General features: G+C 34.4%; 2 protein-coding genes across 5 annotated transcripts in view; one reads left to right on the top strand and one right to left on the bottom strand.

Moving 5' to 3' along the window:
- The window catches only part of PDE7A (phosphodiesterase 7A), a 44142-nt gene extending 38214 nt beyond the window's left edge, over positions 1-5928 (top strand). For both annotated transcript variants that reach the window (XM_032222788.1, XM_032222787.1), the window contains 2 exons: positions 1343-1423; positions 2438-5928. In XM_032222788.1, coding sequence (XP_032078679.1) covers positions 1343-1423; positions 2438-2649 — 293 coding nt within the window. In that variant the 3' untranslated portion in view covers positions 2650-5928. The remainder of the gene's footprint in view (positions 1-1342; positions 1424-2437) is intronic.
- A 1750-nt stretch (positions 5929-7678) lies between these two features.
- MTFR1 (mitochondrial fission regulator 1) lies at positions 7679-23249 on the bottom strand. 3 transcript variants are annotated; one of them, XM_032222481.1, is made up of 9 exons: positions 23014-23249; positions 19736-19796; positions 18143-18286; positions 17557-17655; positions 13357-13484; positions 11385-11620; positions 9773-10022; positions 9246-9396; positions 7679-8709 (listed from the first exon to the last, which is right to left on the bottom strand). In XM_032222481.1, exons 3-9 carry the CDS (start codon positions 18206-18208, stop codon positions 8650-8652), a joined length of 990 nt encoding a protein of 329 aa, XP_032078372.1. In that variant the 5' UTR covers positions 18209-18286; positions 19736-19796; positions 23014-23249; the 3' UTR covers positions 7679-8649. The 3 variants fall into 3 exon arrangements, with proteins under 3 accessions (XP_032078372.1, XP_032078371.1, XP_032078373.1); XM_032222480.1 differs by lacking the exon at positions 19736-19796 and having other exon boundaries at positions 23014-23248; XM_032222482.1 differs by lacking the exons at positions 19736-19796; positions 23014-23249 and adding an exon at positions 22587-23000.
- Positions 23250-23550: the final 301 nt, after the last annotated feature.

The following is a 23550-nucleotide window of genomic DNA, read 5'->3' as shown; positions in this document are numbered from 1 at the left end:
ATGCTTTTTGTTAGGCTTTTTTGTATTAGTGATATCCACTAATTCAGTATCTTCCTCTTGTAGTTTCAAAATCATTTTCTTCTCTCTTTTTTCATAATTTATATGTCTGGTTTCCCTGGTTTGTTTGCAAACTCATGTTTTTCCTTTACTTAATTCATTTTATTTCAATTTCTCTTATGTTAATATAGATAATTGTCATTGCAAAAGCTTAATTTGTTGCAAAATACTTACCTTTTCTGGAAATTTCTTCATTTCTTCTGTTTATCTCATCCAAAATTGCTTCTGTTTTGACTCCTTTTGAATTCATTATTGTGTTCTCTAAAATAACCTCTAATAAAATATTTATTTGGGTCATAAACCATTCTTAAATTAGTACCTTTATTGAAATTATTTACAACTGTCCACCATTGTTTCTTTCTGTGGTACATTTCACTTATAGGTAGTCCTCAATTTAGGACTATTTACTTAATGACAATTTGAATTAATGATAGCCTCTGAAAAGATAGAAATTTTGGTTGTAAGTTGGTTATCTGTAGTCTCCATCTAAAAGAATTAGATTTTGTTTTATAAACCAACCTCACAGGATTATGAGTCAAAGGATTTTTAGTAGTATCTCTACTTTAGAAAACTTAGTGGCCAAATTCTTTGAAATCCAAATCATGTATAGGAACTCATTATTACCTCAAATTTTATGTGGTACTTTCCTTGGAAAATAGTGATTTTTCTTTATTCAGTTTGGCTATCAAAATAACATGTACAAATAGGTCATGTATCTCTCCCCCCCCTCCCCCATTATATTAGATAGCACGAGATGTTCATGCATATGACTGGAGAGTGTTGCTTTCTGTTTTCATGGAAAAATATTTTTGTAATAAATTGTAAGTTTATTTTAAGAGTACACACAGCAGTATCTGTGTATCCTCCTAAACGCTCCAAAATCTTTCAGCTAATTTTTTGGTAAGTATGGGTCTGGGGTTCCATGGACTTTATCTAGCTGATAGGGCTGAATTTATAATAACAGTTGTATTAGGTGTAGTATACAGGTAGTCTTTGGGTTACAACTACTTGTTCAGTGACTGTTCAAAGTTACAGTGGCACTCAGTGAGGGTACTTATGACTGGTCCTCAAAGCTCCAGCTGTTGCAGCATAATGAAACATTGAGCACTGAACAGCTGGTTTCACTTTCACAGTAGAACTTTGTTTTCTTCACTTCATTCATTGCTTTCAGTTGCTCATTCTGCGCTGTAAGTCCCCAAGTGTCTGCTGTAGATTTTGGAGGTGTGGGAAAATATTTTATGACATATTGTGGATAATAGATGATTAAAACAATATTCTGTTATAGGAGACATTGAGAAAAAATACTGCTTAGGTGTGAGTCCACTATGTGATCGACAGACAGAAACAGTTGCCAACATCCAGATTGGTAATTACTGATTTATGTGGAAAATAGTCATAATTTTTATTAATATATAATACGGATCTAGAAATGAATTGTCTGAATAATTTAAAAACAAGTTTTTTTTTCTTTTATTGTAGTGTATTTAATGTTCCTTGAATTATGCTCATTGACTTTAAAGTTTCTGTGGTCATGAAACAGGATTTCTTTTATCTATCCCTTATAATTTGCCTGAAATACTGTTAAATTGCTTTTTGAAATGATCTTAAAATTTCAGTCTAATTTTGATTTGATACATATTTATAGTAGTTTTAAATTTATAACTGAGAAAATAAGACTTTACAATAACAGCTCAGCCAAATTTAAACCAATTTCTTTATTAATACTTTACATTTGTTTTAGAAATGAAATATTTTTATTATTTTTTCCCCTAATACAAAATACAAATAGAAATAAAGACATTGGATAAAAGGGTGGGAAAGGGAAAAGAAATGTTTCGATAGGTTTGCATGCTCCATTCTGATCTTCATGGTTTAAATTAATCATAATATGTGTTTGGTGGCCAACTTCAATATACTATGATACATACTACAGTTATATTTAGATTTCAGCCATAAATTGGAAACTCTTTTCTAGTTACATAGTTCAAGAATGACTGTTATTTGCAATTAATATTTGTCTATCTCAATCATGATGACTTTGATCTTGTGCTAGATCTTTGGGAAGATGACTCTGCTTTAGTCTAAATATTGGGTGCACCTATTGATCTGAATGTATGTAATCTGTGGCCAGTTTGTACAGTATGGCATGTTGTAAAGTAAAACTAACTCCATAGAAAGAATGATAAAACTGTTTCTCAAGAACTATATCATTATATTTACAAATTTATTTTATTCACCATATACATTTCATTTGCTCAGTAATATGCAGGTGCTGTGCAGTACAATAAAAACCATGAAATACTGAACAATTCTTAAAATGTACAGTGTTGTGGAGTAGGGTTTTTTGATATTCAAGTGATAACTTCTTTTTTCTTTCTAGGTTTCATGACCTATTTGGTGGAACCATTATTTGCAGAATGGGCTCGTTTTTCAAACACCAAGTTGTCTCAAACTATGCTTGGCCACATGGGACTGAATAAAGCTAGTTGGAAAGGTATTCAGAGAGAACAATCTAGCAGCGGTGATGATACTGATGCTGCATGTGAGGAAACAGACTCTGATGTAGTACCTCAGGAACACCAATTATCCTGACCTCAGGATCTGCTTAACAAACTGCTCTTCCTTGGTACCTACAGACCAGTGTTGGAGGATAAATTCTGTCTTGACTGCCAAGGTTTCAGTGTAAACAATGCCAGCATTATTTATTTCCAATTGTTTCCTTTGAGAAATCATTTGAAACTGGTTTTCAGTTACAAGACCTGAATACAGAGCAATATGCATATGCCTCGGTTGGCTTCTGCATGGAACCTTGAATATGCAACCCTGAGAAAGAATACAAGTCTTGACAGGGAAAGTTCAAGATTTGTTATGTATGTGCCACATTATTTGGTTTTTTTAAAAGGAGATTTGACATAAGGCCTTCAAAACTGCCACATGACATGGATGATTCTCTCTTCCTGGAATTTAGCAGGACTCCATTCTATCCTTGTCCAAAACGTGGAAATGTGAAGTGCCCATACTTGGCTGCCTTGGGCAAGAACTGATGTTTACACACAGACTTTGAAACTGTAGATTCAAAAATAACCTTTCTGCATGGCTGTGAAAGAACCACTGTTTTTTTTTTAAATTATCAAATCTGAAACTGCAGCTCATTTTTCTCTTAGTAAGAGAAGTCCGCCGTGGGTTACAAATTTGGCTGTGCATTAGGAATGGAACATTTAACATAAAGCACAGCCATGTTTTACTCCAGAGTATTGGAATGCAATATAGCAAGCAGAAATACTTCTGAATTTGGGGAAGGGAGGTGGGATGGAGGAGAGGATGATCTTCAAATTATGTTAAGATTCTATGGTGAAAACATTTGCATGTTGTTTTTGCTATTGTACACTTGAACTGCACATGCAACAAAAAAGGTGGAATGACTACCAGAAACAGCTCAGGGTATTGCCAGTCTGAAATAAAGTGGGATGGAAAGCATGTCCTTCATAACAAGGGTACAAAATGCCCCTTACGCTGCAGAGTGAGAGTGTGTGTGTGTGAATGTGAGACTGAATGAGTGAGTGAGAGAGAGAGAGAGAGAATATGAGTGCTTGGGATTGGGGAAAAGGGAAAATGGAAAGGAGTCAAAAGGCATTTTTTAATTTATTCTTTTTAGAATGTGATATTTTCATGAGCAGCCATGGGGGGAGGGGAACTGATAGGTTGTTACAGCTGCCTTAAACTATGCACAAAGCTAAGTGACCAAATTTTGTTGATTGAAAAAGTGCATTGTTTACTTATTCCCTCCCTCTACTGAAATGTTACCCATCCTGGGTTTTTTTGATGTGAAAAGAAGAAATGTTTTTAAGGACAAATTTTAAGGACTAATTTTTAATCTTCAAGCATTCCTTTTTTTGTAAGTTTTAAGTTTCAAGTACTGTAAGCACAACTGTAATCTATTTTGAGAAACTGGTGCTTTAATTTTGTTCATTTGTATTTTCCTTGTTTTTACTGTAAAGACTGTTTTGTTCTGTTTACAATTTGCAACAGCCATTTTTGGGAGAGAGCTTCAGTGTAAAGCCATTTCTTAAAGGCTTTGCCATCCTCATGTTAATGTGCCTGTTGCTGTTAATCTTTGATTAATAATAAAAACTTTTCACATTATCTGGAGTCTAGTTTGAAAGGTGCAGAAATAATCAAGATCACGTTAATCAGAGAATTTCTTTCTTAGTGGCTTTGACTCTTAAGAGCTTCTTGTTTTGTAGATGTTTTCTTTGTGGTGCCTACACAGCAAATATGCAGCACTTGAACCAAACTGTTCAAGGAAAATCTTTAGTGGGAAGCATATCCTAGGGCCCAAATTCCTAGTTGTGGGTTCAGTTATCACTTCAGTCTCTTTTCCACTACAGAATCTGTGCCAGGAGCCTTTTCTCTTATCAACTCAGGTACACTATAGGTGTTTCAGGGATAGGAATATGAGAGGGGAAGATCCGGTTCTATGCCATCATTAGCCATGAAAGCTTACTAGGTGATTTTGGGACAGTCACTCTTCATCAGCCCAAACTTTGAGGATTGCTGTTATGGAAAACTAAGAAGCCTTGTATTGTAACAAGTCATAACCCTATAAAAACCTACCAGTAGTTTGCCTTGAGGGTTTTTTTCTCTCTTCATTTTTCATTATTTCTTAGTTTGCTTTTCTAATCACAAATTAATTTCTCTGGTATCTTTGTAGTTATCGACTTTGATTAGAAGGCGAGACTATAGTGCTCATTTGGTAATTATATGGCCTTTTCTTGGGGAACCTAACACTAAGGTTGTGAAATAACCTTTTTTGCAAATATATTAATATGGTGGCCAAATCCTATCCCTGATGGGTGTTCCTTGTCTCTCATATCCCTTAGGAAATGGTACATTGGCATTGTTTGCCTACAAATCAGGCCCATCAAAGCTGAGGATTTTAAGACTGCTGCTAGTATGGGAACTCTGAATTGCAGGGTCATTGTTCTCTTCATCTGATCCAGACATACAGTAGATATACAAAATTAAAAAAAAAAACATTTGCTATTAACCGCTGTGGTTCCACTTAGTTTCTTCAGTTCCAAACGATTTATGAAACTTTGCACTGGGCACAAAAATCTGGTTAGAAAGAAGGGATAAAAGCAGCTTCCACTCTATTCGGTGGGTTCAACTTGGGAGTGCCCCATAATTTCTATTGATTGAAATGCAGCGATCTTTTATTCTCCTCTGCTCGTCATTAAGTAGACTGCTAAAATTTTGTGCTTTGCCTGGTCTTTGAAAAAGAACTTCAAGACTCCTCAATTGCATGTAGATGATGTCTAAAACCTCCTTTCTGTTCTTCAGATTTTCACTCTTGGCACTGTTTTAATTTGCACAACCTTTTGGCAGATTCCAAATCTTGTGACCATAGCTTTCTACTATGACTGCTATCTCATTAGCAACTGCCTCCTTTCTGGTGTTCCTGGGGAACTTATTTTCTTCAGTCTTAGTGTTTCTGATTTCACTCTGAGACCTGCTAACAGTCATGACACAATTATGATTCTTCCAAGTTGTATCAGCCATCTGAGACAGTACAGAAAATGTCTGGCCCACTTGTGGTCTTGAGCAAAACCTCAGCACTACTCAGCAATCTTTATGTGGATTTCATTCCAGTCTTTTAATGTAATTTGTCCCTTTCTTTGCTGTTGTATGATACTAATGGTACCATCTCTATAGTGCAGGATCTTTTAGAGACACATCATCTATCCTGTCTTTTGAATACATCAAATTAATTATCAACCATAATTGGATAAATCTGCTTCAGAAACCACATTTTCCCTGCTTCCAGTTATCTAGGGTATGGCCATTCTTTCTCTGAATAAAATGCACTTCATGCAGAACAGATTTTTCATAAATTAAACATTAGGCATTGAGATTCACCAGTCTCTTTGTTTACTCAATCTGATATTCAAAATGGCTAATTCTACCGTAATATGCTAACATTGTTACAGCTGTTAACACCATTTAAATCTGCAAAATACTGATTATGGAAATAAGATACCCTGTCTCTTTTTTCCCCAAGTACCTCTCTTCAAACTTTTAATTATTGGGGACCTAGTATTTCTGAAAAGAGCAATGCCTCATACTGATAAGCAAGGACTCAACGGGACATAATGGGATATAACATCTTTTTTTAACTACAGCTCCTACTGCTAGGCTTGTATCGTTTCTTTGTGGAATGTTTTTTATTTAATCAACTTACAGGCTACCTCAACTACAATTGCAACTCATGGACCAATTTATTAATTTAAATTTAGTAAATTTATTACCAATTTATTAGAGAATAAGAATACAGTTGCTAACATTTTCTACTTGATCTCCTTGCCTAGATCAAGATTAGTAACTTCTTTGATTCTATGGCTACCTTTAATCTAAATCATGTTTTCAGTATCCATAGCAAATATTGTTCTTTGCACTATAACATTAAAGGTTGTAACAGAAATCTTTTTATTTACATAGCTTCAGCAGTGGTAACACCATACCATTGTAATGCACATAGTTAGTCCTCGATCTATGACAATTGAGAATTTAAGTCAGGGTAGTTGTTAAGTGAGTCATCCTGGTCATTAAGTGCATCATGTAGTAGTAAGTGTGATGCTTAATCACTGGGTGTTTTTGCCAGAAAATGGCAAAAAATTTGCAAAATGCAATCATAAATGTGAGCCAAGTTGCCAACAGCCTGAAATGTGATCACATGACCATGGGTTAGGGAGCAATGCAACATTTTGTGATGGCCTTTGAGGCCAACGTAACTTTGAATTAGTACTTAAGCAACAGTTACAAATTCCGGACTATCTATTCACACAAACAATTATTTTACAACACGACCCATCCATTTACATACATGAAGGTTGTCTTAAACAGCATAAATTAGCAGTAATAGATTAGGTTATGAAGTTGAAAATCTTTTGACTGATAGTGTGCTTAACTACCTTCCTCTCATTGGTCTGTTCCCACATCTTCCCATTTTATCTAAATAATTATTAGCAGGGACATGATTCATCTCTGTTGCTATACAAATCAGACTGGACAGTTTGAAAATATATTTCTTTTCTGGAGGAATTTTGTAGGATTAGCCAGGATTGGACATAACAATACCCAATCTGGCTAATCCTGCAAAACCTCCTAAAACAACAGTTCAGGTAAGACTGTCATTTTCTGGAGGAATTTTGCAGGATTAGCCAGGATTGGGTATTGTTATGTCCAATCCTGGCTAATCCTGCAAAACCTCCTAAAACAACAGTTCAGGTAAGACCAACTGTTAATTTGCAAATAATGAATCAGCCACAATTTGGAATTTTGAGCTGTTGGAACATTTGAAGCAGCTGTTCCAAGGTTAAAACACTTTCCGTATCCCCTATTTTTAAAACTATTTTTTCCAGACTAAAGCAAACCTGATTTAGAATTCATCAGATACAGGTTCTATCTTTAAATATATCCAATCCTTTTAATGCATGAATCTTGTTCAAAATTTTATTTGCTTTAGATGTTCTTGGACCCCGTTGTGCAATATTCTTCGTTCAAGCATCAAAAAATGGCCAGACTAATGTAATATATATTATACTGTTTTTTAAATTTTGAACAGTGTTGGAAAAGTTTAAAAATACTGATGTAACTATATGATAATAAACATTAAAGTATCTGGGAGCAATTTTACCTGATCAAATTAAAAACATTTTCATATTTGAACAAATTTCAAAATGAAAGCTTTCAAGCATTTCATGACATTTAGCTTAAATTTGCTCAATCTCATTCGTAGATAAAGCACATTTCCTTGTCACACTGAATCATTCAGCAGTTTGCAAATACTGCACAAGATGACAAAATAATGACAAAATATTCTGTTCAAGAAGTAAAATATTTTACTCAGCAGGAAAGCTGGTCTTCAATGTTTTTGTTTTTTCCAATCTCAAATTATTTTCTAACTTATTTGACAGTTATTATCTGCAATTCAGTTCAACAAGAGCTTATGAATAAGCAGGTCTGAAGGTCTATGAAGGAGGTCAACAATGCTAACTATTAAGTTTCATTAGTAGCTGTTGATATGCTCATTATATGTGCATAGAATGAATGTGCAATTATAGTGTTTCATCCTATCTAAAAACAAGATCAAGCTTTGGCTAGTTTCTTCTATATAAATATACCTCCAATGCAGCATTTGCTTTAAATTTACCAATTTTGCTGAATAATAAAATTCTTAAGTCTTGTTACCTTCACCCTATAGAAAGAAAAGAGGCTCCAGTGAAGTCTACTTCAAGTTCAAAATGAGATGTCAATACAGGCAAAATATGTCCTGCTATTATATTCCAATTATTACATCAGAGCTATAATTTAAACTATAATTGCATTCACATGTTTAAGAGTAACATTTATAACTTAGTGTTAGCCAAATGCAGCATGTACATAAATACTAAAACCTGTGCTAGAACATGGTAATTTTTTCATTTATAAACTTGTTCATGGAAGCAAGGCACATAACTCAGTATTGTAAAATTATAAATCTAATTTTCAAAACTGTTGAGACAGTCCTTTTATACTGAAGCATGATTTTTCTATTTAACAATTTTCAATTAGATTCTTCATTTTTCCTGTAGGTTTCAGCAGGTGTGGGCCAAACTGTGAAAAGAAAAAGAAAGTATAAACTAAAGGAAAAAAATCCATGTATTTCCCCCCCTTTCAATGTGTGTATATAATGAGCTGGACTTTTTACTGACCAGCAGTTCATGCCTACTACTAAAACACCTAGATCAACAGCTGGGAAATTCTACAATTTTAAGTCCATGCCTTTTAAATGTGCCAAGTTTGAAATACATTGCTTTAGATTCTATTAGTGGGAGCACTAAATACACCAGAATGAAAGGAACTTTCCCGGACATGTTGCTCCTTTAACTCAAGGAATGGAAAACCAATCATAAATATTGGGACTGATAATAAGCCATTGTTAAAAATATGAGTGGAGGTTAGTCAATCTCTGAGATGAGGCATTCTGGAGATCTCTAGTCCTGAATTTATGTAAATTAAGATGTAGCTTGTCTTAGCCTAAAGTATGAACATAACCTTGGTGGCTTGTAAACTGGCTGATGCCTGATGTTAGTATAACCATTCCACACCATGGCTCAGCACAACATACAAACTTTTGACCAAGCACTTACCAGATTTGTTTCAGAAGTTGAAATCTGTTTATCACTTTCACTTGAACTGTCACTACGGTATCGATATGCAAATTTCTTTTTAAGAGCTTCAGCTATTACTGCAGCAGGATCTGTTGGATCAGCAGTTTTCCTTATAGTGCTTTCCTCCGGCCTTCAAAAGAATAAGGTAAGGCTTTGACCCACAGACTTTGAATGATGCAAAATACATGTGCCATTTTCACCAATGAACTTTTTTTTGCTTTCACACTTCAATGTCTTTCGTAACGACTCTAGTGATTTGATTAACTACCCCAGGAAAGTCAACACTGTAAATCCATCACAGTCACGTGGCAAGAGTCACTTGGTTATGTGGTTACAGGTTCCAATATACTCTTTAAAATGGCTGTTTGAAAACCAAACTATGAACTTTAATCATGTGAATCAAGCAAACAAATGATTATCTCATCTCTATCTCTGCTTAGAAATAATCAAAATATTGCACTTCTTCCCTGCAATCCTTTCTCTAATAAGTAAAGGGGAAAATGTACCTTTTCACTGAGCGCAGCTTTACATTGTTCATGTCTTTCAGAATATCTAGCATGTTTGGCATTTCAAGCTTCTTTGGATCACCATCTATCAGAGTTGTGCCAGAATTTATTCTTTTGCCTTTGCGCTCTTTAATAAGGTCAATGGCAGAAACACTCTGCTGAAGTGGTGGTGGCGGCGGTGGTAGGGGTGGAGGCGGTGGCGGTGGTGGTGACGGTAAGTCAGAAAGGGATGCAGAAGAACCTATTCCAGCTGTAAGAACAATGTACATTTAAACATGCTGCAAATATGTTTAATAATTTTTTTAAAAAAATATACCCATTATTGTGATTATCAAATAGAATCAGCACTGAATTGCTATCACCTAACACTATGTTCCCTCTCTGTTCCCTGGCAGTTTCCATTTTTAACACAAAATATAATGAAAAAGGTGATATTTCTTTTAAGGAAATATAGCTTGGCTGTAAATGGTTATACTGACCCCAGCACTGAAGCAGCTTTCTAGTGTATGGAATTTGTTTATTACTTTTCTGTAGAGCTAAACAAAAAAAACTTCTGTTTACAAACATAGTTTATTATGTTTTCTATTCCTGTTTCCTGCCTAGAGATATAGGAGTTAAGATTGATAGCTGTATGAATTTGTTAACTAAATATAAAAACATTTTAAACACAGAAATATCATAAAGCAATGGAGAAAATAATAACTATTTTTAGTTTTTGTAGTTTAGTTATTTTTAGATAACAGTTCTAAAGGCCAATGAAGGTGCCAGCCTAATCTCAAAAGGGAAACCATTATATGAGGGCTGTAAAATAGAAAACCAAGGCCCATAAACCCTGGTCCCTTTTACTTTCTACACATGGTAGACCATTAAAAGATACTGGGAAAATTTCACCATGAACAGGTTGATCAATTTCATTTCTACAGGGAAAAGGTGGTTTTTAAAAGTATCCTGCTGCCAAAGCATATATGGCTTTATAGGTTAATATACCCCACCCCCCAGCACTTTGAACTTACTGCTATTCAATCATGAACGAAACAGGAAAATAACATTTCATTGTTGGGTAAAAGGAAAATTGGAAACACAGGCAAAAAATTATGTGTGTCAACTGAACCTTTCACAAAATTGTTTTTAGATACTTTATAAGAACAGTCACATGATAAGTCTCATTTTAAGATCTTCCAATCAAAATCTTTACGATTAGCAAAAGTTTGTAATACAAATCCCAAGATCACCTTCACTCTGATTGTCTAATGTAACTTTGCCCAACCTATTACTAGTATTACTAGTATTATTCTTTCCAGTGCACCAGATTACGCTTTTCATCACATGCACTCAGCCAAGTATGCTGGCTTACAATCATGGGTGCTATCATCTACCACAAAGGGAAAGCAACAGGTTGTGGAAGGCAGGCAAAAGATCATATGTGCAGAAGGGGACAGATAGAGAAGTATGCCATTCCAGATCTTTCATGTCAAGTTAAAGACTACCACAACTAATTTTCTAAATGTCGTAATTTATACACCAAGGATATTTGCATCTGAATCTAGTATTTTTTTGACTAAAGGCATAGCACTTAAAGCTTACTAACATTGAGGAATGGGCAATTTGATACCTGCTGCCAAATTTTGTTCTTGTAGGCTCACAATTTTGGCTATTTGTGCTCTTAAATTAGCAAGCTCATTTTCCAATATATTTATTTTCTGCAATGCTTCGTCATTTTTGGCTACTGCAGTTTTGGAATCTTCCATTTCTTGTGATTTCTTGGGCAACAATTCTTTAGTACTTGAATCTCTTCCTGAAGAGCCTTCACTTTTAAGAAATGGTTGGGATTTTGACCAGCCTTCTGATCTATAATAATAAAAAAAAAAGTTTCAGTTTTTTTCATCATATAGCATAAATCTCTTGATCAAAGTTAAAATTCTGTCTATTAAGCCAAATGACTTATTCTCTGCAAATGTAGAATGCTGCCTTTGCCATGTTTGTATTTAAGCTAAAACAATGTTTAGGAAGTTCCTGTAAACATCAGAAACTATACTGTGTTTTGTTGGAAAGAAGGTGAAGGCAAAGGCTTCATTTTTATTCCTTGGCCTTCAGCACAGATGTTAGAAATCTAATAGCATTAAGAAAAACATAAATTGTATTTAAATAATAAAATGCTTTCATGAACAGATGGTTTAGAAATTAAATTCAACCACTGTTTTTCAATTACTGTATCTGCAAACAGTGCAGAAAAATTCATCTATACAGATATTATTAATCTAATAATATTTTAACAGCTTTTTTATTCTAATTTCTTAGTCTATCTGAGCTTTAAAAGATGTCTTCTACTCAGATGCTTAAAATGTTACAAGACTTTTTATAATTTTGTTTTACTGATTGTTCTCTGGTTTCTTCTACTTTCTACCTTTATAACTGCAGTAACTGCTAAAGCCCCTAAAGATCTTGTGTAAACACTTTTCCTTTTGTACTAGAACTGCTGTCAGTCAAGGCCCCCCCTCTTTTCAAGGGCTTTCACTATACATGACCTTATCTAAACTTACTTCACAGTAACTAAATCAAAGTAGGAGAAAATCAAATAATATATTATCAGTGCTTTCATTTTCATATTTCTTTTGCCTTGTTATTTTTTAAAATTATCTGTGAACTTCTCTGGATAGAATCAGATTATTACAAATCTAGCCAATACATAAATTCACATGTTTTCAATACTGGAGTATCAATGGAATATTCTTCCCCATCCTTTTACATGTAAAAATGTAACAACGGTCATCATTGTGCCAAAATCAGTTGAAAAGAACTGGAAAGAATCTAGATACAGGACTTACAACCATTTGTTTAATGACCATTCAAAGTTATAATGGCAAAACGTGCTTCTGATGAGTTCTCACTCTTATTACCATTGCAGCATCCTTATAAGTCATGTGATCAAACTTCGACTGCTTGGCAATTGGCATGCATTTACAATGGTTGCAGCATCCTGGAATTGTCATTTGAAGCCTTTCTAGGGAGCTTCTGACAAGAAAAATTAACGGGGAAGCTGAATTCACTTAAATAACCGCATGATTCATTTAACAACAAGTCATCTGCTTAACAACCATGGAAAAAACAGTCATTAAATGGGGCACAATTCACTTAACTTGCTTAACATCAGAAATTTTGAGCTTAATTGTGGTTGTAAGTTGAGGACTACCTGTAATCTATTTCTTTAAAATGGATTTTCCTTTCCTAGAGTTGCAAATAACATTCTGATTCTTTCTCAGAACTCATTCTGGCTAAAATAACATTGGACATATATTTGTTGTCTACTACCCAGATATTTTGGTACCAAAATAAGAACATACTATAAAAATATATGCTTATATAACCATGAAGTTATTGCGTAAACAGAAAGGCTAGATAATAAAACATATTTATTATGTTTTTAAAAGAATCCCTAAAAATTGTTTTTTCCCTTGATCAATAATATTGGCCAGTTTTCATGTTATCAGAAAACCTGTAACCTCATAGAAATTGGTTAGTGGTCAACGGGTTATCTATGAAAGCTTAAAGAGCCAGTAATAGAGGATAAGCTTTGAGAAACATACCGGAACCGTGTATAGACTTTGTCTCCTTCATTATCTTCTTCAGCAACCCACCCTACATCTACAAGGGAAACTACTGCATCTTCTTTTAGTTGGTAAGATTGAGTGCTTTCTGCAGGCTGAGAAGTAAGCTAGATTGATTGGATAATGTTGCATATTAGAACACATGCCTCAATCACTAGGACATCACCATAAAGGTAACACGAAGATAAAATACATAGTGCAATCATGAATAGAGATGGAAGGGAAAACAGGTTTATACCAGAGATAAAACACCAGTGTTTTTCTCCCCGCATTTAGGCGAGGTTTCAAATTTACTATGAATCCAATCTAAGAAATCTAAGGAATGTATTACAGCATTAACATTTCCACTGTTGTTTCCTAATGCATGGCATGACATACAAATTGGGTACTACATATCAAATATCTAGCTACAGGTTAGGAAATGTACATATACTAACAAAGTTACATAGGTGAATAATCTGATTAATTTCAAACTATTTCTCATACATATTGCATTATATTTGGAGGAGAAACCAAAGACAGAAATTAGTTTCAGAGAAAGAAACTCCAAATCTTACACTAATTGTTTTTAAATGTTATTTTACTGTACTTGTTTCCACATTTGCCAGCCCAGGTAAGGAGCCATCAAAAGTACTTAAAGAATAAGAACTACTTTCTAGAAATAGCTGAAGTTAAATTCGTCAACACTGTAAGGTTATATCTATCGAAAATCAAGCCTATGCTTGCTATTGTACAGCATTTAACAAAAGTATTGTCACTGTGACTATTCTGGACAATATTGGATCATTGTGACATAATTTCCAAAAAGGAAAAAAAGCCTTTTAATAGTTTAACACTTTATTCAGAGATCATTTTCATGGTCATGTGAAACTAAAACTTTTCTATATTCAATAATTGCAAGTGGATTAGAACTTCTTGCTTGATTATTATTTCAGACTTCAGTTGCTTTTTTGGAGACCTGCCATAGGACAAACTCAGATTTGTCTTTTTTCAGGCTTTAAAATAGATAGGCAACTAAACTCAAGCATTGTGAAAAGATTAAACTTGGGGCACCAAAATAAGTATCTAAATTTCCCATCTACATTTAAAATATCTAGCTAACTATACTAATTAAGTCTCATACACCCTATTAAAGTAGAAATCCAAAACGTATTTGTCTTTAAGAAAAGTTTTAATTTTTCAGCAAGATTTTGCTCTTAGGTTTCCAAAAATGACAAAACAACGCCATTAAAGTTTTAGCTCATTTTCCATGCACAAGAAAATAAGGAATACAGAAGTTAAATTAAGCTTCTTAACGATCAGATTCATATGTAAGTAAATACCAATAGTTAAAGTGAACTTTAGTGAAAAAAGAGAAGACTGACTTACAGTAGGCTCAGTGCACGATCCTGTGATATAATAGCTAGAGAGCAAGAAAGGAAGAAAAAGGGAAAGAGAGAATGCTATAGAAAAGTTTCAAGAAAGCATGAAGACAGCTTTAGGTTTATTTTAAAATGAATAAACAGATGGCAGAGTTTATTCTCCTATCATTCAGAAAACTATAGTACTTTTCAGCAAAGGACAGGGAGAGAGAATTTTTTTTGTCTAACAACTATTTTAAATATCAAACACATGACAACTTAAAACACACTTGTATCTTTCTACTCTCTTGGGCTTGGTTTTAAACTGAATTTGTGCCCACCATTAAACTTGGCATTTCTCTTTGGTGAATGAATTGGTGGAGGCTTTCCAGAGAAAAGTGTTGATTAAGATAGAAGATATTAGTCCTTATTCTTTTATTCTATAAGCAATATTTTGAATCAATTTCTGCCCAGGTTTTATCAAAAATATTCAGAAGTTACTGACAGCTTAGATCAGTAATATCATGAAATAAATATAAAGGTAAATGACTTGCACATATGTGCTAGTCATTTCTGACTCTAGGGGGCGGTGCTCATCTCCGTTTCAAAGCTGAAGAGCCAGTGCTGTTTGAAGACATCTCCATGGTTATGTGGCTGGCATGACTAAGTGCTAAAGGCGCACAGAATGCTGTTACCTTTCCACCTAGGTGGTCCCTATTTTTCTACTTGCATTTTTACATGCTTTCAAACTGCTAGGTGGGCAGAAGCTGGAACAAGTAATAGGAGCTCACTCCGTTATGCCGCGTTAGGGATTTGAACCACCAAACTGCCACCTTTCTGATCAACGAGCCCAATAATAAATATAGCTACAGGTAAAATATTAAGGAAAGAAATATTCAATATTTTATCCAAGAAAAAAAGGACATGATGATATTCACATATCTTACAAAATGTTTCTAAGCTGCTGAATTTGTTATGTATAAATATGATTTTATCTTTGAATGCCATTTCCACTCAAAAACTGTTACAAGAGTTCTATAAAATTCAATATTATTGACATTGAATTAGAATAGAAATAAATCATGACCAATCTTTCCAAAAACATGTTCTCCCTCCAACTTTGAAATATAACAGATTAGTTCTACTATAAATCACAATTACTGAAAAGTCTTTTCAGAATTCATTACTTAGTATGAAAAGAAAGTTCTATTTAAAATACATGGCAAAAAATAAACCTAACAGTAAATATATACTGAATTTGACCTTTGTGTGATCAATGGTATTCATAGTTTGTCATTTTCAACATAATTACAAAATGATTTTAAACATTCTTATTTTGAAGGAACTATTTTTAAATCAGAAAATACTACCATTTTTCACCTACTTTTAAATATGTTGACATTCCTCCTACATATGTTTTATTCCTTCTTGATGCAAATGTGTGTGCATCAGCAGGGTCCTAAACCCAATTATCATTTTTTACAATTTTTGGGCACATTCCTGCCAGTTTTTTTTTGGCAAAAATATAAATAGGAATCTGGGGGTGCAGTGAAAAATGTCCAAGTGCATATTAAACATCTAAGAAAGAGAAAAAACATCTAATTGCCATTTACTTAATCCACAAGAGAGAAAAAATAATATCCACAGATGTAATTCCTTAAGCTGTAGACAAAAGGAGTCCTGTTTCTACAATAATTTACAGAAAATTTAGAGCCAGCCACTAACTGCAAAAATTGTAGTGCTGTTCTACAGCATTATCTTAAAGTTAATGCAAGCTGCAATATTCTACTACAAGAAGAATCCTGAGGCAATCTCCCTCTCAGAATGAGAGATACACACTATTTGCCTATGTACAGTTTGTCTTTGACTTTGTGAGCTTTATTATATAAAAATATATCCCATAACAAGTAAATATTTTGCTTACTATTTCAAAATAAAATATGGTATCAAAAATTCCACACTTATCAAATGAACTCCTGTGGATTTTTTAGGCTGATATTTTCTTCTCTCCAGACTGATGCCACGAAAGCTTTAAGTGGCAATATCTTGCAGAATAAATATTTTGTGAAGTATATTTTACTCTGAAGATTCAGAGTTTAAAGAACAACTGACAGATTCTGGAACGTTTTAAAGAAATAGCAGCACGCAAACCAGTGAAGTTAATAATCTGTTCAGAAGGGAAATTATTTACATTAAAGTATCATGAAAGCAGTTTTAATAACTCTCCAGTGGAACTTGCAAATAAATTTCATAGCTTATCACTGGAAAGCTTCACACTCCAGTTTTGTTGGCTTTATGGGAAGATTACACACAGATGAGAAGAGAGTTATTCAGGATATACTGTAATTCAGGATATATAGGTTGCACTTCATAAACTAGTGAGGCCAGGATATAACATTTCAGTTCAGTTGCATTTAAAATACAATTTAATAAAAAATAATTATATAATAAAATCACATCTGTTTCTATCATATAAAGAAATTAGAATTCAGCAACAACTTTAAGAAGTCTTTAGGATGTGTATTTGTTTCAGGACCTATGTATGCGCCTCAGACCAAACTTCTGTTATAGTTTCATTAGATATTTGAATTATTTTCTATTCTCATCAATGAAGACTTCGGGATCAGTACATCCAATTTATCAATCCATGTCATTTTCATTTAATTAAATTTTAATCTTTAAATTTAATATAACTACTAAGGAAATAATTTAATTTGGGGGTGTCCCTATTTTTTGTTCCAAACTGACAGAAAGAAACTTCTATCCACAAATAACACAGACCCAGATTTTTAGGTCTTACTAGTTTTTGTAAATCAAAGCAAACAAGTAAACATCTTACCTGAAACTGAACCCTTGGACACTGTATCAGAGAAAGGTTGGAGCCAATTTTTCTTACAATACTTCTGTTTGGGCCATAAGTTTTATTTGACCAAAGCAACTGAAAATAAAAAAGTCTGTGTCAATATTACTTTACTTCGAAGTTTTACTTACAGTTAAATAAACCCTATTTTTGTATAAGCATGAATCAAGTTGCATTGTAAGCCTGGATATACAGAAAACAGATTTAAAATTTAAGATTTATTTTATTATATACTTCCCAGAGTCATGCAAGTGACATGGGCAGCTATATAAATTTGATAAAGTGGCACAATATTCTGTCCAATAACATTTGAATGGCCTCACAATCAATATCTCTCTTAAACCAACGAAATTATTTTGATTATATTTTATAATGTAATGAACTACTCAAACATAATCCAGAAAACTTTAGGCATACTTATATTCTAAAATTCAGTTATATTTAAATCTTATACTGTGTATTCATGCCTTTTTAATGTCATTGGCATTTATGCATGCCATTCCTTATACATTATTCAGACTTTTAGTTTTTGCAAATATATCACTGTAATAATAGGTATACTTACTGATTCCATAATTAACCCAACTTGCATAAATATCACTCTAAATAGATGTTTAATCCAGCAGATCATCTAGAATAAAGTAAATCCTTCAGTAATTTGTAATTTGACAACCTCAGCTTGCTAGAAGGTAGAAGGTCCATAGTCAGCCTGGAGAGAAAAAAAATGCTTAAAAGAATATGCAACTGTTTCAATGTGAGAATTCATCTCAAAATAAATATAATAACAGTATTTTTCACCAAAAGTATGTAACTGATACTGTATTTCCCCCAAAATAAGACAGGGTCTTATTTTCTTTTGACCTCTGAAATAAGCACTTGGTCTTATTTTCAGGGAGGTCTTATAATTTTTGAGCTGCAAGAGGCAGCGAGCGTTGTCACGGCTGCTGCTGTGTTGCAATATTTTGGGGGAAGGCTTATTTTGGGGGAGGGCTTATTTTAGCACATGAGCTCAAAAGCCCGATTGGGCTTATTATCTGGGAAGGTCTTATTTCAGGGAAACAGGGTAGTTTTAATTATACACCATCTTAAATTAAACACTATATAGTTGTATTTTAATATTCAAAACAGGAAAAAAGGTTAGAAGGAAAACAACATAAGCAAGAACAATTGTATAAAAATATACTTTTAAAGTTATACAGGGTATACCACAAGACAGAACCCATAGACAAATCACAATATATTTTATTTTTTCAGATTAAAATGTTATTGTATTTAGGAATGTTCAAAGATCACACTTCAAATGAGCACAAAACTGGTATCCAATTCAATTATTTAATGTAATTTATATAATAAATTGTCTATAGGACCAGCTGGGGTACCAGCAACTGAAAACAAGTATAATTTTGAAAGTACACTGTATTAAAACATTTAATATACTTTAGGCAAATAATATATTAAAAAGTCTGTATGGTGAGTATGGCAGGACCTGGAGACAGCAAAAGAGAAGATAAAGAACTGGAGGAAATCACAAAATATAAAGACTTGTAAATAAAAGTAGAATGACTGCAGCAAAAAAAAAAGCAAAGATAGTACCAATAGTAATAAGTACCTTGGGTGCAATCCTAAAACACAATGCCAAATACTTTCAGCACTGACAAAATCAGCATCCGTCAATTGCAAAGGCAACTTTATTGGAAGCGCTTATATGCTACAATGATACCTCTTAACACCATGAAACATCTATATATCCAAAGTCCTTGGGTGGATAAAAATACTAAATGCAACCACTAAAATATATGGTTTAATAGTGTGAAATTTAATCCCTGAAGATGAATTTTCTTCCACAGCAAATATGCATATCCCTAAAGAATAAAATTCCTTCTTACTCTGCTCACGAATAAGAACAATTTAGTCAAGTGAACGTAGTTATGGTTATTTTGGAAAGTAATCAAATTTCTGAGCTTTGTAATGGAAAAAATGCAACCGAAGAAAAGGAAATGAAATTCAAGCAAAACTGCTATCATGAAATACTGCATTATAAACTTGTTTTAGTTGATGGTTAATTTCTCCTAATACATTCATTTGGAAAGGCAGTTCCTAGTTTTAGCTTTATTACTTGTAGTGGGTTTTATTGGCTGTTCAGTTGTCAGTTTCTCACCTGGGAATTGCAGTTCATGACAAAAGCTTCACAGTTGACATTTTAAAAATATTCTTTTAACCTGAAATAAAATATAGTATTTGTTCTTAAAAAGGAGTATTGACCTTAACTAGATTCATTTTTGCTCCCGGAGCTCAAAGCATTTTATAGAGCACCTTTTCTTTCAATTTCTTTCTCATAAGAGCAAACCTGTAATGGAGTGAGAATGACTAACCCCAAATCATCATCCAATAAGCATCCATAGCTGAGGACTTTCTATAATACTTCAACATGTTAACTTTAATACCCATCTTGGCTCTCCTAAGAGCTTCTAATTGGAAACTCCTGTCTGATCTGGATAAAAAAGAAGTTATCCCATTCTCAAAATTAAGTGTAACAACATAGTACATTTTGGCCTCAATCATGGTTATAAGGTGAGGAATACCTGTACAGTTGCAATTCTTCATTAATATGATCAATTAAAACAAAGAGATTTATTTATAGCACAAATCTGTCCACAAAACATCCCATCAATCTCTTAGAACGTCTCTTGGATTTATAAATTCTAGTAATATGAAAATGAGAATTTACATTGCTAAAAGGTATTATTTTGTATAATTATTTTGTAACAAGTACAACCAAGCTATCTGAGAACAGTAATGTACTACATAGAGAATAAAATAAACAATGTGATTTGTTCAGTAATGTTTAACACTGACAAGATCAAGGGCAATCAGTAAGTTTCAGCTATTTTATTTTGGCTGCTTTATTAAATTATTTTTTATTTCTATTTTTTACTTTGCAGATATGTGGGTTCTGGAACGTTAGTTATAAAATCAAGTTGAAGCAGACAGTTAAATAGTTTTTTGTGCTAAGGACATAACATTTAAAGTAGATAAGTTATTATTTTGTTTTTGATAGACGATCCAGTTGTGTGAAAGCTTGTTTACAAGTATAGGATCAAATAAATTGGTAAAATGTCAGCCTATCATTAATAATGAATAATGCACCCTAAATTTTAAGATATTTTTTCCATTTTAGTTCCTAAATTTAGAATTCAATATTTAGAACTTTAAGGAGATATTAGAATGCTTCTTTTTATAGGACTAAGAATCCAGAAAAATACTCTCTCTCATTACTGTTTATTGATTTATACTGAAGTTGTACTGACTGTTGACTGTGTGTCAATGACTTGATGTCAACTGTAAGCAAACCATGATAAGATTTTCTCCATGATGGTCTTTCCCTAATCTAGTCTTTCACGTTTTCCAGTGGTGTACTCATCACCAATATAATTGCTTCTATTAGGAATTGTTTCTATTTACTATGTTCTATTATAAAATGCATTTATTATTTTGGTTTATATTGTGTATAATTTTTATTAACTTATACCAAGCTTAGTTATGCACACTTAATACAACTATTTTATAAATTGCTAACAAAATGACTAATATAGCCGTTATCACCTTTTTGTCAGTTTCTATATACTATGAGTACATGACCATTCCTTGGTTACTTTCTATTTGTCTTTGAAGTAACTTAATTGTGGCAGAATCAAACAAATGACTGAGCCAGAGGTTATAATAATTAACTATGCAAAATTACTGGTTTTGCACACATGGTTGCTACAAATGTTGCAACTCTTTAAGTTTAATTTATGGGAAAACATTTTCGTTGCAAATACAATTATACCGGTGACAAGCAAGTATCAGTATGTAACATAAAAAGATCAGATTATTTTCTATCTAGCTCAGTTTAGTTGCAAATTCATTGTCAGAACTGATCTGATGTCAGTTATTTCATATAATTCCCTACTGCATCCATTTAACTGCAGAAACCAAATATTGTGATTACAGAGATTACAGACAGTTCTTGTTTAGTGACTGCCTCATTTATTAATCATTCACAGTTACAATAGTGAAAAAAGTAACTTTGTGAGCAATCCTCATATTTATAATGTTTCAGATCTGTAAAGCAAAGGAAAGCTGAAGCAGAGTCATGGGGTTACATAGTGATTTCACTTAATGATTAAGTTGGGGGTCCCAATTCTCACTAAATGAGTTCTGTGTGTTTATCATTACCCTATTTCCAAAAATATTATTGAATCCAACACCACAATTTTTTTAATATTTTCAATATATACTTCAATATCTTAACTACCAAGTTCTGAAGCATTTTGACTATAGCTGTCAGATCATGAACACATTTTCTAACAATAAAAGTAATGTAACAGACATAGCTAATGTCAGAGATGAGCAAATTTTTAGTTTTTGCCAGAGAAAGGTTGCACTGGGAGATGATTCAAAGTGGGAGAGTGATGTGTTAACCATGTAGGAAGGATGATTTTAAAATCATTTTGAGTGAGAGAATCTTTTTAAATGTGCAGGAATCTTATGGTAAATCACAGATGTTGTGCACCCCACTTTGAATTTTCCACTACTTATTAGTTAAAAGCAAATTCTGGATGGGTTTACCGAGTTATTTATTTTGAACCACAGTTCTTAAGCCTATCGTTCACAAGACAGCTGAGACTTCTGCACCCGATTATTTTTTTGTTTTGGTGCCCAAAGAAATAAACAAGGAAGAGGAGGAAAATCTGGCACTATTAGAAGCAACAAACGTGACCGCGCAAATTCTGTTTAGATGCAAGAGCAATTGTAAGGGTAAATTGCCTTCTCCGGAGCAGCCTAAGAGAGAAGGGAGAAGACAATCGAGGGAACCGGTGTAAACCAGACGAAATTTCTCAGATCAGCCACCGGGGCCTCGCAGAGGGGGGAAAAAAACATCCAAATACCAAAACACTACGCCCCGAAGAATTTAGAAAGGGCGCTTTAGAAAGCAGTAATTTGAGAACCACCAGGTTTAGGCCTACCTCAAAAATCAGATCTTCCCGGAGACAGGATGACATAAAACGGCCCTCCTGCGCGTATTCTTCGTGCCCCAGCCGAACACGCTCCCACCCGGCTCTGCCTTGACGGACGGGGAAGTGGGGGGGGGGGGGAGAAGAGGCGCAGGGCCAGAACGGGGAGTCGCCGGCTAATAGGGCGCAAGAGCCAAAGCAGTTGTCGCCGGGAAGGCACGACTCTCGTCTCCCGCTTTGGGGAAAACAAAAAGCGGCGCCCGGCAACGTCAGCCGAGACCTTCGGCGGCAACGGCTCGTGTCCTTGACTCACGATTGGCGCGTTCTCTCTCTCGGCCCCGACCTGACAGGGCGCCGTTCATCTCACGCCCGAAACTTCGTGACAAGGTTGAACGGTGACAACAAAAGGAAGGCCCTGAGGTAGATGGAAGCAACTCACCCGCTCGTCAGACCGCTCCAGGGCTTATTCCTTGGCTCGGACTCTCCCGGAGCCGCTGAGTCCCCGCCGGCCAGCAATCCCTCGATTCCCTTCGTCGGTTTCCCTCAGCAACCAATCCTGCGGAGCGCCGGCAATAGGCCTGGCCAATCGCTGATGGCCATTTAGGGAGGCGAGGCTTAGCCTTGCAGTCCGGCTAGATGACATCGTCGGTAACATCATCGAGAAAGGATAGAAGCCCGAAGACTCTATGATCTCTGGAGTGACATCCGCTCCATAGGTCTCCCTTCTCATCTCGATGGTTTCAGTAAGTTCAAACCCCCGCCTAATGTTTCGGATGAGCAATTTGCGAAAAGACAGGAAAAGTCCTGCTCTTCAGTATCAAAGGATCGCGTAAGGAGCGCCATCTAGTGCTATTTCACTACTATCTAGTGCTAAGTTTGCGTAAAGGCGGTAGTTTGCTTTTTCTGTGCTGCGGTAAATTTTGGCACTATTAATTGACCGACATGCCATACATCGTTATCTACTTAACAGCCACAG

Source organism: Thamnophis elegans, chromosome 8 (genome assembly GCF_009769535.1).
Source record: "Thamnophis elegans isolate rThaEle1 chromosome 8, rThaEle1.pri, whole genome shotgun sequence".
In the NCBI taxonomy this organism is placed as follows: Eukaryota; Metazoa; Chordata; class Lepidosauria; order Squamata; family Colubridae; genus Thamnophis; species Thamnophis elegans.
The sequence above is the reverse complement of the archived record's forward strand: the minus strand, read 5'-3'. Positions and strand labels throughout refer to the sequence as shown.